At 35.1% G+C, this 14,418-nt stretch overlaps 3 protein-coding genes across 5 annotated transcripts; 2 read left to right on the top strand and 1 right to left on the bottom strand.

The window, feature by feature from the left end:
* Positions 1 to 2,907: 2,907 nt before the first annotated feature.
* On the top strand, positions 2,908 to 3,682 carry LOC126968096 (cytochrome c oxidase assembly factor 6 homolog). Its single transcript, XM_050812915.1, has 2 exons — positions 2,908 to 3,189; positions 3,349 to 3,682. The coding sequence occupies exon 2, from the start codon at positions 3,372 to 3,374 to the stop codon at positions 3,615 to 3,617; it is 246 nt and encodes an 81-aa protein (XP_050668872.1). The 5' UTR covers positions 2,908 to 3,189; positions 3,349 to 3,371; the 3' UTR covers positions 3,618 to 3,682.
* Positions 3,683 to 3,816: 134 nt separating this feature from the next.
* Positions 3,817 to 12,541, top strand: LOC126968055 (uncharacterized). 3 transcript variants are annotated; one of them, XM_050812845.1, is made up of 6 exons: positions 3,817 to 3,904; positions 4,075 to 6,258; positions 7,603 to 7,744; positions 8,956 to 9,143; positions 10,104 to 10,330; positions 10,974 to 12,541. In XM_050812845.1, the coding sequence occupies exons 1-6, from the start codon at positions 3,842 to 3,844 to the stop codon at positions 12,487 to 12,489; spliced, it is 4,320 nt and encodes a 1,439-aa protein (XP_050668802.1). In that variant the 5' UTR covers positions 3,817 to 3,841; the 3' UTR covers positions 12,490 to 12,541. The 3 variants fall into 3 exon arrangements, with proteins under 3 accessions (XP_050668802.1, XP_050668805.1, XP_050668803.1); XM_050812848.1 differs by lacking the exons at positions 7,603 to 7,744; positions 8,956 to 9,143; positions 10,104 to 10,330; positions 10,974 to 12,541 and adding an exon at positions 7,338 to 7,589; XM_050812846.1 differs by lacking the exons at positions 7,603 to 7,744; positions 8,956 to 9,143; positions 10,104 to 10,330; positions 10,974 to 12,541 and adding an exon at positions 6,357 to 6,600.
* A 396-nt stretch (positions 12,542 to 12,937) lies between these two features.
* Positions 12,938 to 13,612, bottom strand: LOC126968095 (N-alpha-acetyltransferase 38, NatC auxiliary subunit). Its single transcript, XM_050812914.1, has 3 exons — positions 13,378 to 13,612; positions 13,176 to 13,308; positions 12,938 to 13,100 (listed from the first exon to the last, which is right to left on the bottom strand). Exons 1-3 carry the CDS (start codon positions 13,405 to 13,407, stop codon positions 12,955 to 12,957), a joined length of 309 nt encoding a protein of 102 aa, XP_050668871.1. The 5' UTR covers positions 13,408 to 13,612; the 3' UTR covers positions 12,938 to 12,954.
* Positions 13,613 to 14,418: the final 806 nt, after the last annotated feature.

Raw genomic sequence — 14,418 nt, 5'->3', positions numbered from 1 at the left:
CAGGGGAACACGTTCTAAGCACGATTGGAGAAATGCCATCCGGCCCGCTCGACTTCCTGACGTCCAACGAAAACAGAGCTCGCCTAACAGTTTTCTGTCTGAACTGTACTTCAGGCATAGAGCTCTGACACCGCGGGATGGTCGTCGGTGTTTTTCCGTTGTCGTCAAGAGTCGAGTTGGAGGCGATAAGAGCGCACAGGAGCTCGGCTTTCTCTTTTGCCGTATGGGCCAGGGTGTCATTCCTCATGTGCAACGGCGGCATGGACGGCTGGTTGAAATTACCAAGAGCAGCTTTCGATAACGACCAGAAATTGCGTGTTCCAGTCGGGTAACTGGAAAGCTGCTCGCCGATTTAGACTTCGCACGGGTGATTTGCCGCTTAAAAAATCTGGAGGCACGGTTATATTTCCTCTTAAGAACTTTGCAGTTCGGATCCTTTGTGCCCAGCGCCGCAACCCAAGTTCGATATGCCTGTTTTTTGCATCGAACCAGGGCTGTGATCTGCCACCGATCGGTACTACAGAGCTTGGTATAAAAATATCCATGCCCTGCAGTATCACATCGGCTATTGCAATGGCGCAGGCACTAGGATCATCCGAAGGGAAACAAACCTTGCCCCAAGGGTAGGATGCTAAAAAGGAACGCATCCTATCCCAATCTGCTGACTTGTAGTGACAAACGCGGCGGGTCGCTGGTGGTCTGCGACGTTGGCGTCGGATAGGCACTACACTCCTGACCAGGCAATGGTCGGACGTTCCGAGAGGGGCGTCAACAAAGACCTGGTAACCATCGGGATGTGTAGTCAGCAGATCTAATAACGACGGCATGTGGCTATCCACGTTGGCGACTCAACCAATTGGGACAGACCATACGCCAATGCAAAATTATGCACAGATCGCCCTGCGTAGTCTGTGGTACGTGATCCAAGCCATTCGGCATTGTGCCCGTTGAAATCACCCAAGACTACGATTTCAGCTGAATTCTGATTCTGTGCAAGCACGTCGTCAATTGCCGCTTGAACGCAGCCCATGAGATGATCGGTTTCTGCGTTACCATTATGGGACCTGTAGACACACGCATAGATACGGACGCGGTCGTCTAAATCTACGCGGAGCCAGAGAGTAGACAGGTCCCTACCCTCAAAATTGCCGAGACGGCGACAGCAGATGTCCTCCCTAACGTACACACATACCCCGGCATGAGGCAAAAAGTTGTGCACAATTTTGTACCCGGGGTACGTTAAATATGACGTATCGCTAGGTCGAGATATCTGCGTCTCCACCGCCGGCTGCGCCGTCTCAATGTGGTGGTGGACGGCGTTTAAATTGGAGTGAAATCCCCTGATATTGCAAAAGTCCACGTTGAGCGCGGAGCGGGGTGCCGTGGTGTTACTGCCTCGTTTGTCCTCGGTCATGCGCGGTTCTGTGCCCACCCCAGAATACGAAGGGCAGCCCGAGCGAGAGTGCTCGGAGAGGGATTCTCCGGCTCCGGTAGAGCCGGTACCCTCCTGGGGTAATATCTTTTTACGGACTGCTCTCATATGTTGGGTAGGGGGGGGGGGTGGAAGGGATGGCCTCGGGTCCTCGACGCTAACCTATGCGAAACATAGCGGCACTAGGCTGCTACTTCACGCCGGTATTCTGTGCGAGTGTGGTAATTAACCCGGAAGAGTCTGGCCCGATCGTGCTGACGTCATAAGACGGCAGCGTAACTCTCCCACTTCTAAAAATCCCATAGTCGCCTCTTACGACACCCATGGGCCTGGGACTCCCCTATTCTTTTTACGCCCCGGGGAAGTACAGGGCGAAAGGTAGTTTGATGAGAGTTTGATAAGGTTCTAATTCTAGGATCCATGGCAAACTAACAATACTCAGCCGAATCTTTTACACGCTTTCCGGATATTTGAGTCTCCTACGTTACGTCATTCTTTTCAAGTAATTGTCGTAGTCGTAAATGATGATCAATGTAACTCCTTAACGTAAGGGAGTGATCTATGGCAGAATTTCTGCCTGTAATCAAACTACATGTCTCTTTTGAAATTGTCCTCTAGGTAGATTTTTCTGTTGAGATAGTCCCTGACTTAGTTTGTTTCATTTAACCGGTACTGTCTCATATAAGTAGCCCGTTTAATAAGTTCACATATTCAGGACAAATTTTTTACTTCAGATTCACTAAAAATAAAAAATAAACATCCGAAAAATTACAAATCTGTAGCTACATTTTATTTATTATTAAGGTGTAGAAGAATACGCAATTACTTTAATTACTCATGTTATGCTGTGCCATCTCTCCATAACAGTGACAGTATAGCTAAAAGGTATTCACAGACTACATCATCGATTCAACGTATTCGGTGCGAATACTTTACATGATGGGGTGAGTGATTATGGCGTAGCCCAATATATAATGGCCCTGATTACATTGTAGGATGAAATGACCTATGGAAGTTTCGACACTTAAATCCGAAACTAACAGTACAATACTTGAAGGACCTGGGATTGGTGACACTACTGCCCTTAATGCTGAAACTCGGCTCATATCGTTGCTTCTACTGCCACACAAAATAAATACAAAAGAAAACTTACAATATGAAATAAATAATTTAAAAAACCTGAAGCTGGCGGTTGCACGGAAAGTGCGAGCCAAGATCTCAAAAGGAGTAAATGGATGGATCCTTATGTCATGTGACATTCGTTTCAAATAGTAGTAATTACACTTAGACTATGGATACTAACTCTATCTACGTAATTACAGTATCGCGATTGGTCACGAAGTATAATCCGGCTGAGTTTGAAAGCGAACAGTTGCTTAAAACGTAGTGGATTTCGGATATCTCCTTTTTTTGCAAGATTATAGCCGTCATCTGTCAATGATGAATGACTGCAAATTTCATACAATCGAGTGAAATTCGAATCGCTTTTTCTTAGAGTTTCCGAATAACATTATATTATTGACATAAAAATAACCTAACTGTAATTTTTAGTGGTCCTGTCCAAAGAATATATAATTATAAATCATTGCTGGTCACTAGAGCAGTTTCTAAGTCAAACAAAGTAGAATTTAGAAGTTTTAAATATAACATAATCATTTATCAAACTTCCCATTTATATCATTCATAACAGCTAAAGTACAAGATAAAAGTATACTGCCTGTTTTCTAACTTAGCACACCGACTTTATTGTTTGAATTGTAAGTATTATATCGATTGTACATTCGTTATAAATAATTTAATTTAAAGTCAGGTATCAATTCTATATTGATATTATCTGATCTTATCAAAAACAACATAATACATTTTTTTAGAAATCGTATACCAGTCCACTATCATATTTAAATAATTGGTTTTAGGTACCTGGTATACCTATATAAAGATGTCATTTCCTGATAAGCAACAGAGAAAATTATGTTGGGATTCGCGAGACAAATATTGGGAATGCTTAGATGAACACAATGTTATTGATAGTTCTGAAAAACCCAAAGCATGTATAGAATTTAGGAAAATGTTTGAAAATTCATGTCCATCCAAATGGGTAACCCATTTTGATCGAAAGAGGGACTATAACATATTTAAAGAAAAAATGCAAAATGAGGGATTTGAACCTATTAAGGAAACATAATATTATTTTGTTGTTTTTGACAAAATCTTTGTAAATATAGCTTAGTAAATTGTTTATTTAAATTATTTGTGGTTTTATTTCCTTCTTTATACAACCATTAAATAGTGGAGTTAAGCACAAGGTAAATAGACAAATACTTATGTATAGCATTTGCTATAAATATATAACAATTTTTAATACATTTATTAATTCTTTTCAGGAACTTCTAGTTGCAAATAGAAATAATGGATCACATTATTCTTAAAATAAATGTAAATACTTCAAGTCTCACTTCACAAGCAATTCAGGTTGGTATCATAACACCTTGGATTATTTTTATTCCATAGTTTTGATCAACTATTTGAATAATATTAATTACATAATATCATGTTAGTTATTTTTAATGCAAGCATTAGTCATTACTTAGCAAACAGTTAGTATATTCATATTTCATTTCTGGTACTGAATAACATTTCAGGATGTCTTCAATCTTATAAGAAAAAACATCCTTAATGAATCATCTGAAGATATGGATCCAGCTATGGAACTCCTCTGGAAACATATAAACACATTGCTGCCTCATTATAATGATCAGTTATTATGTTCCATATGCTTTTATACTTTAATGACTGATAAAAATGAAGAGGCTTATTTATTAAAAATTTTGGAAATTTTGAATAAAATGATGTTGTTAGAGAAGAGCAACAAAGAGGATGTACATCAGACATCTGTGGGTGTCTCATTAATGTACGGATTGCTCCAATCATCATATCTCAATAGGACACCTTCACACCAAATGCTTGTTCAAAATTGTATAGATTTAACATTCAAGTTGTTAACACTACTTGCTTATAAGTATACACAATTTACCTTTCTAGTTTTCAAGATATTGTCAACATTTAAGAAATTAAAAAATACAGTACTTCACAAACATATATTCACCCAGGATAACCAAGTCACATTGCTAAATTTAGTGAACCATAACTGGGAAAATCCTATAACTGGAGTGAGGCTCATGAATAAGGGAGTATTCCAGTTATTAATAAGTGTTATACATGAAGATATTTATGTTTTAATGTTGAAGGAAATAAATAAATTTTATTGGAACAAAGCTAAATATTTAATGTTATCTGAAATAATAGAGCAAAGGCAAGATTACTTACAAACATTTTTGAAAGAAAATAATATTAATGAGGGTCTCATTCATAGTTTGTTTAAACCAGGACTAGTTTCTGCAGGTTCAGATATGTACTATGCAGTTTTAAGGAAAATTAAGTCAGCTGAAGAATGGGCAACCATTTTTCTGGAAGATGTGATGAAAATTTTTGTGGGACCCAAGCAAAAAGCAATTGAAAACTTTTGTAACTATTGGTTATTGCATACACTGAAAATTTTCCCATCCGTCATGGATATAATTTTAGATGAACTCAAGAGTAAAAATTATTGTGAGTCAAAACTATTAAGTTGTTTGTGTGTCATGAAACAAGTATGTAAAGAGGGTCTACTGAAAATAAAATTGCAAGACTATGAAGATAATATACTAGTAAATTACATATTAACAGGATTGAAACATAACAATGCATATATTAGAATGTTAGCATTTGAGATTTTATGTGTCTCAAATAGCAAACCACTGCCTCGAAGTGAGGCATATAAACTGGTATTAGAATTCATCCACTTCAATATTAACTCTGATTGCACTGTTTTGCGGACAAGTATGATAAATTGTATAGCCAACTTTCTTAATCATCTTAACAATACTTATGTCACAAACACAAAAATAAATGTCAATGATTACAAAAATCTTCAAGACTTTTGTATTGAACTTCAACAACTAATAAAATCATCACTAAATGTTAATGGAAATTATCAGAGAAAGATAACAACAGTAACAATAATTAATGTTTTGAATAAAAATCTTATGAATAATGTACGTACAATAAAAGAGAGGAAACTTTCATTAGGAGAAAAGCTGAAAAGCGAAATGGCTTGGATGTTATCTGATAAAGATGTTATTTTAATGTTAATAAGCTTGTTGAAAGATCCTGCAGAAGATATACGAAAAACGGCCGTAAATGTATTGTTAACTTACAACGTGAGAGAAATAATAGAAATGGACATGATTAATATATTGTTGAATGATGCAGTTAAATGTTTAAGAAGTAAATTCTTCTATGAAATTGACTGTGGTCGATGTATTTTTAATTTAATAATTAACATAATGCTCACAAATGACCTAGCAGTTTCATTTGATGGCTTAGAGTCTCCATTTCAAGGTATCCAAGATGTTTTTAAGTTTTGGTATAACGAACTGACTTCAGAGTTCCAAATGAAAAGAAACATTGTCGATTCTGTTGAGAATGGAAAACAGTTACATTCTATACTTAGTGTTATATATGTCATCTTTGATTCTTGCTCTACATCCAAACATAAACTTGAAATTCCTGAGCACACTATGATGAGTCTACTTACTATTTTGGATGATGTATCAAATCAGTTTCAATGGAAAGAAGAGGCAAATGTGAGCTCAGATTTTTCAGAAATGAGTGACATGGTGCAGAGTCTGATACAGGCATCTAGTGTGTATTCCAATGTAGCTGATGAAACTCACACTTCTGGACTGCATCAAGCTGTTTTAAACTGCTTATGGCTGAATGTTAAGGTATGTTGTACTGTGTAACTGTGACTATCCCCCATATGAATTATGCAAAAGTGAACAATATTTGAGTTATCATGTTTTTTTTATCTTTTTATCAACAGAACCCTGTTGCCAAAAAGCAAATAACGGTACCCTTATAGATTCTTCTTGTCTGTCTGTCCGTCCATCCGTATGTCACAGCAACTTTTTTCCGAAACAATAAGAACTATACTGTTGAAACTTAGTAAGTGGATGCATTCTATGAACTGCATAAAGATATTCACAGAAAAATAGTAAAAAAAAAACAATTTTTTTCTAAAATGAAAAGTTTACGCGAGGGACACTTCTAAAGTGGTACAATGTGCAACCCCTAACTTCTAAAACAAGAGAATGATAAAACTAAAAAAATTGGTTTGAATCAAATCTAGTTTTTTAATACTTACTGGAGTAAGTATTAAAAAAACTATATAATAAATTATGAAAACATTGTTCAAAGTTACAACAAACTACAAGAACTTTTATATTATGTTACTGCTACGGAACCCTTCATGGGCGAGTCCGACTCACACTTGGCCGCTTTTTTAAAAATAAGCCGAAAATGCAACATTTAAATCCCATTTTTTCTTCGAAGAATAGTTCCATTGTATAATTTATTTTATTTGATGTTGAATTCTATGAATAACTGAGAAAACTCCCCAAATTTTATAAATATATAGCATTTTTTCGGTATTAAAACTAAGGGCCAACGGAACTTGTCAGCCGTATTACAATTATAATATAATATTTTACAGGCGGCAATAACATAGTTATGTGACTAACCACAGAGTACGGATGGATAGTTACGAATTAACTATAACCGACCAAATTTTAAGGGTTCTCATGCATCCAAAAATAGTCCCATCAAAGTTATCTGCTGATGAAGCAGGAAGGTAGGACTTGTCACGAGACAAACTCTTTCTATATAATTCCTGTTCTTTTGATAGTATTTTCCGGCGTTATAATTACTTCATCGAGGAACTCGTAGTAAGTACCTATGCTATTCCTGGCTACTTGTTTCCATCTTTTACTCGCTTTTTAATTAATTGGTGTATTTTTTTTTAAAGAAAATAAGGGACGAGACGAGCAGGGCGTTCAGGTGATGGTAATTGATACGTACCTACACATTACAATGTAGTGCCGCTAGAAAACTTAAAAATTCTGAGCGTCACTACAATTGCGCTGGTGGCCTTGAGACATAAGATGTTAAGTCTCAGTTGCCAATATATTTAGTAGTATCATGACAATTGTATAAGATAAGTATTGGATGTCCCAACTCCTAAATGTGATTAAAAATATAATTCATTGAATTTTAATAAAATAATATTTCAGGTATCCTGTGAATTGTTATCATTAATATTAATACAAAATCTAGATGATGTACAAATTTGTGAGAAATGTTTGAATACTATAAGTCGTGTCTTAGAGACGTGCCGACATAAAGGAGCTATTGAAGCAGCCGGAACTGAATTAGGTGATCATTTAGTTAAATTATTTGAGTGGACAACAATATTGAGCTAAATATGTAGTAGAATGTGTTTCATAGTCTTAATGGATCCTTTTAGGAGTTTAAAAGACTTGCCTTTAGATTAGGCACCAAATTAATGATACTTAAAAGTACTTTATATTAATTTAGCTTAGCTTGGTAAGGCATGCAGCATGCCTATAACATTTTGCCCCTTATTCATAATGGTCCGCTAACTTTAAACATCCGCTAGGTCTGTTTTTTCTCATTCTGACTTAGGTCAATAGAAGAAGACAGAGTGAGAATTAGCAATGCTTTAAGTTAGCAGACTATTATGAATAAGGGGGATTATGGTCAATATGTTGTCCGTACACAAGTCATAGGTACATTTGTGATGCCACATTTATTGAAAAATCCACCATATATGTACAAAATATGTATGTTGGTGTGCGGCCAGATTTACTTGAGATTTCTTCGAATTCTTTCCCTTACTGCTTTGACCACCTTTTTTGTGCGCACACTACGTGGACGGCCAGATCTTTTTGTATCACAAACAAAGGTCTCATTGTACCTATTAATAGCCCAAAAACACAAACATTTTACTAATACGAAACATATGGAGAGTTTTACAAATTGCATTTGGCTTCATACCTACGTTGTGTAATGCAATCACAGTGATTCCGTTCTCTTTATCACCCTACTCCATTTTAATATCGCAAAATATTGTACAATGTTTTGGCGCCAAAATGAGAAAACACAATGTACAATAATATACAAATGACAGATTCCAAATTCAAATGTATTATTTTGTTTATTTTTAATTGTAACAGTATTAATGGCCAGACTAAGAATTAATAAACATTTATGACAACTTTCTTTTATTGTGATTCAGAATAGTCTTTTGCTTGCGAGTTGTCTTACGGTTGTCTTCCTGTGACCGATTTGCCTTCTAATTATTTGCCCCACATTTTTGTTCTTTTCTATAAGTCTATGAAAATGATCTAAAGTTTTCGCATCAAACAATATATTATAATTTTGTGACGTAGGTAAAGCAAAGTTAAAGATATTTAACTTTGACAAAGCTAAATTAAAATAAACTGTTGCGTCATCACTCAACAGCTTTGAAACAAAGGGCATATGCAAACATTTTGCTGAATATATTTTTTTCTAATACAATATTTTAAGATACAAAGATGAAGATAATGATCTTTAAATTACAGGATTATGTATAAGGAATCTCACAATGTTCCCAAACGAAGCAACTTCCCACTTACCGTCTGTCTTTCTTGAGAGGAAACTAAATGAACTGATATGTGAATCAAATAGAATGGCATCAGTTACCAGAAGAGGTGCAGGTCTATCGATATTAGTCCATAAAATTGTTTCACAAGACAACAGGAAAGGAAAGGCAAGTTTGTCTCTGCTAACTTGCTTTTACTATACCAGATAAATTTTTAGGTACTTACCTAGGTACTGATTGATTTATTTTTGTAAAAAGTGATGATGATATGTCATACAATTCGGCACCTCTCAGAATTTTTGGATACTCGGTTGGGCGTTATCGCAATTTCGCTCGTCACTTGAAGACGATATACGACGATAAGATGTTAAGTTTCATGAGCCCAGTAATTTTAATAACTACGTCGCCCCTCAAGGCGAAGAAAAAAAATGCTTGTATTTTACGACAGATAAAGGTGCCGCTGGGGCCTAACACACGCCGCTGGTACCTATACCAGCCAGGTTCCTGTGCAAAGAAGCCGCACAATATAATGATTCACCCATTATTGTAATAGGCACTTTGACACTAGTGGAAGTAAATATATCGTATAGTAACCGATAGCGTGCCTCTCACTAGTTGCTACTTGCTATAATATTATATCACTCTCCCTTTAGAGCGCAAAAAATATGCTGGGAGAGTTTCTTGCGCTGCTTCTTTTCTCTCAGAGCGCCATTTGTTTCCGAAGCGGTAGTACTATCATATTAGAAATGACATCAAAAAGAATTCTACAGGAATCAATTTTGAGAAAATAAATGCCTTTTATGCCTTGATCATCCGTCTGTCGGCTCTGGGCTTTGCAACTCTCATCGCATTACATATAGCAGTGTAAAATTTACACTATGATACCTGTTAGGATGATTGCTATCACAATTCCTATGAATTTGCCTATGTGCAGATACATTACATACCTAATCAATCAATATATTGAGAGGTGACAGTGAGTTTTTTTTAATTTATTTTTTTTTCTTAATGATCGCTTGGAACTGTTATAAATAGAAAAGCCCTCTTTTGCAACACATAGATCGAACGTCGTCTTTATTAATTCCTCTAGTATTGTGGTGTTAATCAACAATCATCATTTTTTTACAGCCTCTTTTCCATCATTTTATTAAAACATTGCTGTCTACATGTGAGAATCTAAATAATATTAATGAGCCATCAAATTTAGATGAGAAAGACCTGCCAAAAGCTATCTATATCCATTTTTTGGCGAAAATTGTAATTGATAGTAGTCTCTCTACAGAAGTGATGTACTATTCAGCCAAGTTAGCTGAACTTGCATTTGGCAACTTGACCAGCCCACACTGGCAAATCAGGTACCCTCACATTTTTTAAGAACTTTACAACATATTTTTAACACAACTCTTCCTAATATATAGAACAGATGCTATGTAGGTACTGCAGAAATTTCTTAATATAGAGTTAGAAACTGATATCTGAACCTACTAACACAGACTATGTATTGTTGCAATGCAAACAATTCAGTCAACCAGCTGAGGTGAGCGGGCGCAGGGTACTTATGCTCATTGGTAAGAAGTAGCACTGTATTCTGCCCTGTCATTAATTGTGTCTACCTGATGTGTTTTTGATTTGAATATATTTTTTTAGTAGAAGATCAAGAGCGGATCTTGATCAGTGTCACGCTTTTGGGCTTGTCCAGAGGATAATTCCTCTATAAGCTATAAGCATGTTATGTATTACATAACATGCTTATAGCTGGTACAGGACCTGGGACACTAGCTTTGCTCGCTGTAAAAACTCGGTAAAACGGCGTTTTCCTAGAGATCAGACCAGGCTAGATCGGTTTTTTGCCCCCAAAATCAATGATTAGTAAATTTCATCAAAATAGTGAGAGCGATTTCTGAGATACATGGAATATATTTACAAAAATTGCTCATTTGAATATACGATAGTCTTCAGTGGCAGTATTAAGTTTCTTAATTTTGAAATTGGTTTCAGAAATGCAGCTTTACAACTGTATGGAGCTTTAGTACCTAAAATAATTGGGCAAAAAAAGGCTTCCGGCTCAGATGATGAAAGCATAGCTACGGTGGCATGTGATGAATTTAGAACACACCTGCCCAGCTTATGGAAGATGATTTTGATAAAATTAAAAAATACTGATTTTATTGATATGATACAAGGCCATTCCAATTTGGTTCCAATTTTAAACATTATAGCAAATATGGCTAGGAGATACAACTTTGAATATGACTTGAAGGAACAAACTGCTTGTGATAAAGAACTGTTTACAGTATTTATTAGGTTATTAGATAGCCCAATTTATACTGTAAGAAGATTAGTGGCGCGATGTATACTAAATATTTACTCAGATGACATTATACACCATTTTCTTCTACACCATGAAATAACTTCGGAAAATTTACTTCATGGTGTTTTACTGTTAATGAGCAATTACTTCAACCAGAACAAGAGTAGCAATCTCTTTGACAAGATTAATTTAAGAGAAAAGTTTGCAAGCATAATATCAATAAGAAAACATTCATATATTTGTAAGGGTCTCATTGAAGATGTGTTTGGTCATGATGGTGATGAAAAGAATATGTTGGCAGACACATTTAAGACAATTCAAATGTATACCAATGCTCCAGGCATATATCTATGGTCCAACAGAAGAGTCAAAGTGTATATAGAAAATGCAACATGGCTTGAGGTTCTTGATAATATAGTAATATTATCAGCATTTAATGAATTTGAACAACACATTTATCTGCTTTGTAAAAAAATGGAAGATTGTGTTATCCCAGAACATATCTTGCAAAAGATTGTACAAAATTTAATTGATGATTTTAGTGATGTTAAAGACAACTCTAACTTTTGGAAGTTTTTATACCAAGCATCTAAACGAGTTGATCTCAGTTTCCTTCTCCAAACTCCACTTTTTAGAAGCTTAGCAGATTGTAATGAATTCACTTACAAAAGAAGATATTGTCTTCCACTAGTTACAAGACTTCAATCAAGGTCTTTGAATGATAAAATTTCACAAAAAAATATATCTTTTATGATAAAACAATTATCAGATCCAAGTTATGACACGGCTATTAGACATAAGGCTGCTGTAGCTAATAACGAACTTGCTCCTGTGTTACAAAACTTACAAGAAGATGTGAAAATAAATGCCATTATCACTGCAATTATTCTGTTGTCAGATGAAGATGAAGACATAAGAAATGTTGCCACTGAGTTTTGCAAATTAATACTACACCAAACAGAAAATATTCATCCATTTATCTGCCTCAATTTAATTCTTAGTAAATCATTTATTGAAACGGTTTTGAATAATCCAAGTAAAAGTGTAAAAATCATTGCACAAGGTATAACACATTTTATGGAATCATTAAGTTCTCCCAAAAAGGATGAATATAATCCATTTGCAAATGATTCTAAAAATATTTACTTTGAAGTTAATTTAGTTAGTCAGTTATTGGATAGCCTAATGAAATATTTTACATGAATAACAATGTAAGAAATGTATTATATTATATATAATATACAATTTTTTTAAATGTGTAAAATTTTATTACTTACTAATTGCTTCAACAAATTTTAAAGAAATTTTATTTTTATCTTTAACCTTCCGAAATCGGCATTCCCCCAGGGCACTAGATTTTTCAGATACACCAAAACCGAGAGTGCTGTACAGCACACTATTCCCTCATCAAGTTCTGAAACTTGTTTATAAGATGGTTTATTTTGCATTGTCTTATAGCTTGTTTCAATAGCTTTCAGATACAATCAATGAAATTGTCCTATTTATAAGCAATCTATTAATACACATTGAAAGAACACTGTGTGAGCATCAAAATCACTCTAATCTGATGCATATCTCACAATCAGAGTTTCTCGGAACGGAAAGGTTGAAATATTAACACAGGAAAGCAATTTGTTAATATTATACAGCCTTATTATACAATATATTTTAATCTTCATAATAATATTTCTGTGGTGGAGCTGTGTCATCAATTTGTATTGAGACTATATGTCTACCAGGCACCATGACTAGACCTAAAACTCTTGGCTCCTCTGGTTCGCCATCACTGTTTTTTGAATATTCTGAACATGCACCTAAAAATAGACAATAATGAAATATACACATTCTTGTAGAATTTGATGTAGTATTATTTCTTAATTAAATCATACCTAAAATAATATTTGCATCCCGATCTGTACAAAGGAAGACACCTATGAGGATTCTTCCATCTGTCATTTCTATTCTAAAGTTCATATTAAGCCATTTCCTGAGCTTGGCTTTTCCATCAAGCTCTTCAGTAACCTTTTAAATAAATTAACATTTAGGTAAAAACAAAATGATTGTATAATATGCAATTAAATTTTACCTTACCTTATCTTCTGGCTCATCTAATGATTTCATTCTTATGTCTTTTACTACTTTAAAGTAGTAGGCACCTATGATTTTCAGCAGATATTATTTACTGCGTTCTTGGTATACCCACTGCTATATGTTTACTTGAAGAGTATACTAATGATATATGTATAATCACGGAAATATAAATTAATATTTATAAACCTATTCAGCCATACAGCGCGTATCAACTTAATAGTCAAAGAAATTTAAACACTACGTTCCGTCAATAGAACACAAATACACTTACACTACCAAAGAGTTTTTTTTTTTTGGTTCTGTTCGTCCATCTGGACAGGCAAAGGGGTCAAAAGCCCATACAGCCACACTTACTCTCACGGAAGAGAAATGCAGTGTCAATGTGATAGTCTACGTTTCATAGAATTTGAAAGTGGTCTGTGGTTTTTGGTTTTTGAAGAATAGAAAAATAAAAATGAAGACTTGGCTGTATGGGCTTTGGACCCCTTTGCCTGTCCAGATGGACGAACAGAACCAAAAAAAAAAAAAAAGGTCTGTGGTTTTTATTTTTAAATTGTCTTTGATAAAATCTCGTAAAAAATGTTCTGTGGATAGAATTCATAAATTCGTACAATCTTGGCTTAAAGGACTTGTGTCCAAAGCCGTTAAAAAAAAAATCATACAATCGCTTTGCAATCACTATTAAGTTTTTTGGCGGGAACGAGTGAACGAAGGAAGGCGCGCTTATACAAAAAAAAAATTGTTTAAATTATTGTTCATTGTGCATATATTTTTCATACTTGTAAATTGTTTATCCTGGTTTATAAATATTCGATTTTTGTATATATAAATTGTTAAGTGCGCTTCCCCATCGCCATGGGGAAGCGTACAGGTAAAAGGCCGAAGAACGGCCAGAGCGACGCAGAACCAGCAGACGAACTTCCCCTATCCGAATCCTCGGTATCTGACGCGGAGGTGACTGAACGTCTCATTGTAAGAAGAAAGGATAAAGAGAAGTATACCCCTTATAGAGCGACAAATTATTATAGGTTGTACGACGAA

The sequence above is a fragment of the Leptidea sinapis genome, chromosome 14 (genome assembly GCF_905404315.1).
Source record: "Leptidea sinapis chromosome 14, ilLepSina1.1, whole genome shotgun sequence".
Taxonomy (NCBI): Eukaryota; Metazoa; Arthropoda; class Insecta; order Lepidoptera; family Pieridae; genus Leptidea; species Leptidea sinapis.
The sequence above is the reverse complement of the archived record's forward strand: the minus strand, read 5'-3'. Positions and strand labels throughout refer to the sequence as shown.

Bases quoted from the DNA above. Each gene is read 5' to 3' on its own strand.
- LOC126968096 (XM_050812915.1), top strand. From the start codon at position 3,372: ATGTCATTTCCTGATAAGCAACAGAGAAAATTATGTTGGGATTCGCGA.
- LOC126968055 (XM_050812845.1), top strand. From the start codon at position 3,842: ATGGATCACATTATTCTTAAAATAAATGTAAATACTTCAAGTCTCACT. The intron at 7,745-8,955 runs GTGATCATTTAG...TTTAAATTACAG, and splicing joins AGCAGCCGGAACTGAATTAG to GATTATGTATAAGGAATCTC. The intron at 9,144-10,103 runs GCAAGTTTGTCT...ATTTTTTTACAG, and splicing joins AAGACAACAGGAAAGGAAAG to CCTCTTTTCCATCATTTTAT.
- LOC126968095 (XM_050812914.1), bottom strand. From the start codon at position 13,407: ATGAAATCATTAGATGAGCCAGAAGATAAG. The intron at 13,309-13,377 runs GTAAGGTAAAAT...TTTATTTAAAAG, and splicing joins TAGATGAGCCAGAAGATAAG to GTTACTGAAGAGCTTGATGG. The intron at 13,101-13,175 runs GTATGATTTAAT...GTCTATTTTTAG, and splicing joins GGATGCAAATATTATTTTAG to GTGCATGTTCAGAATATTCA.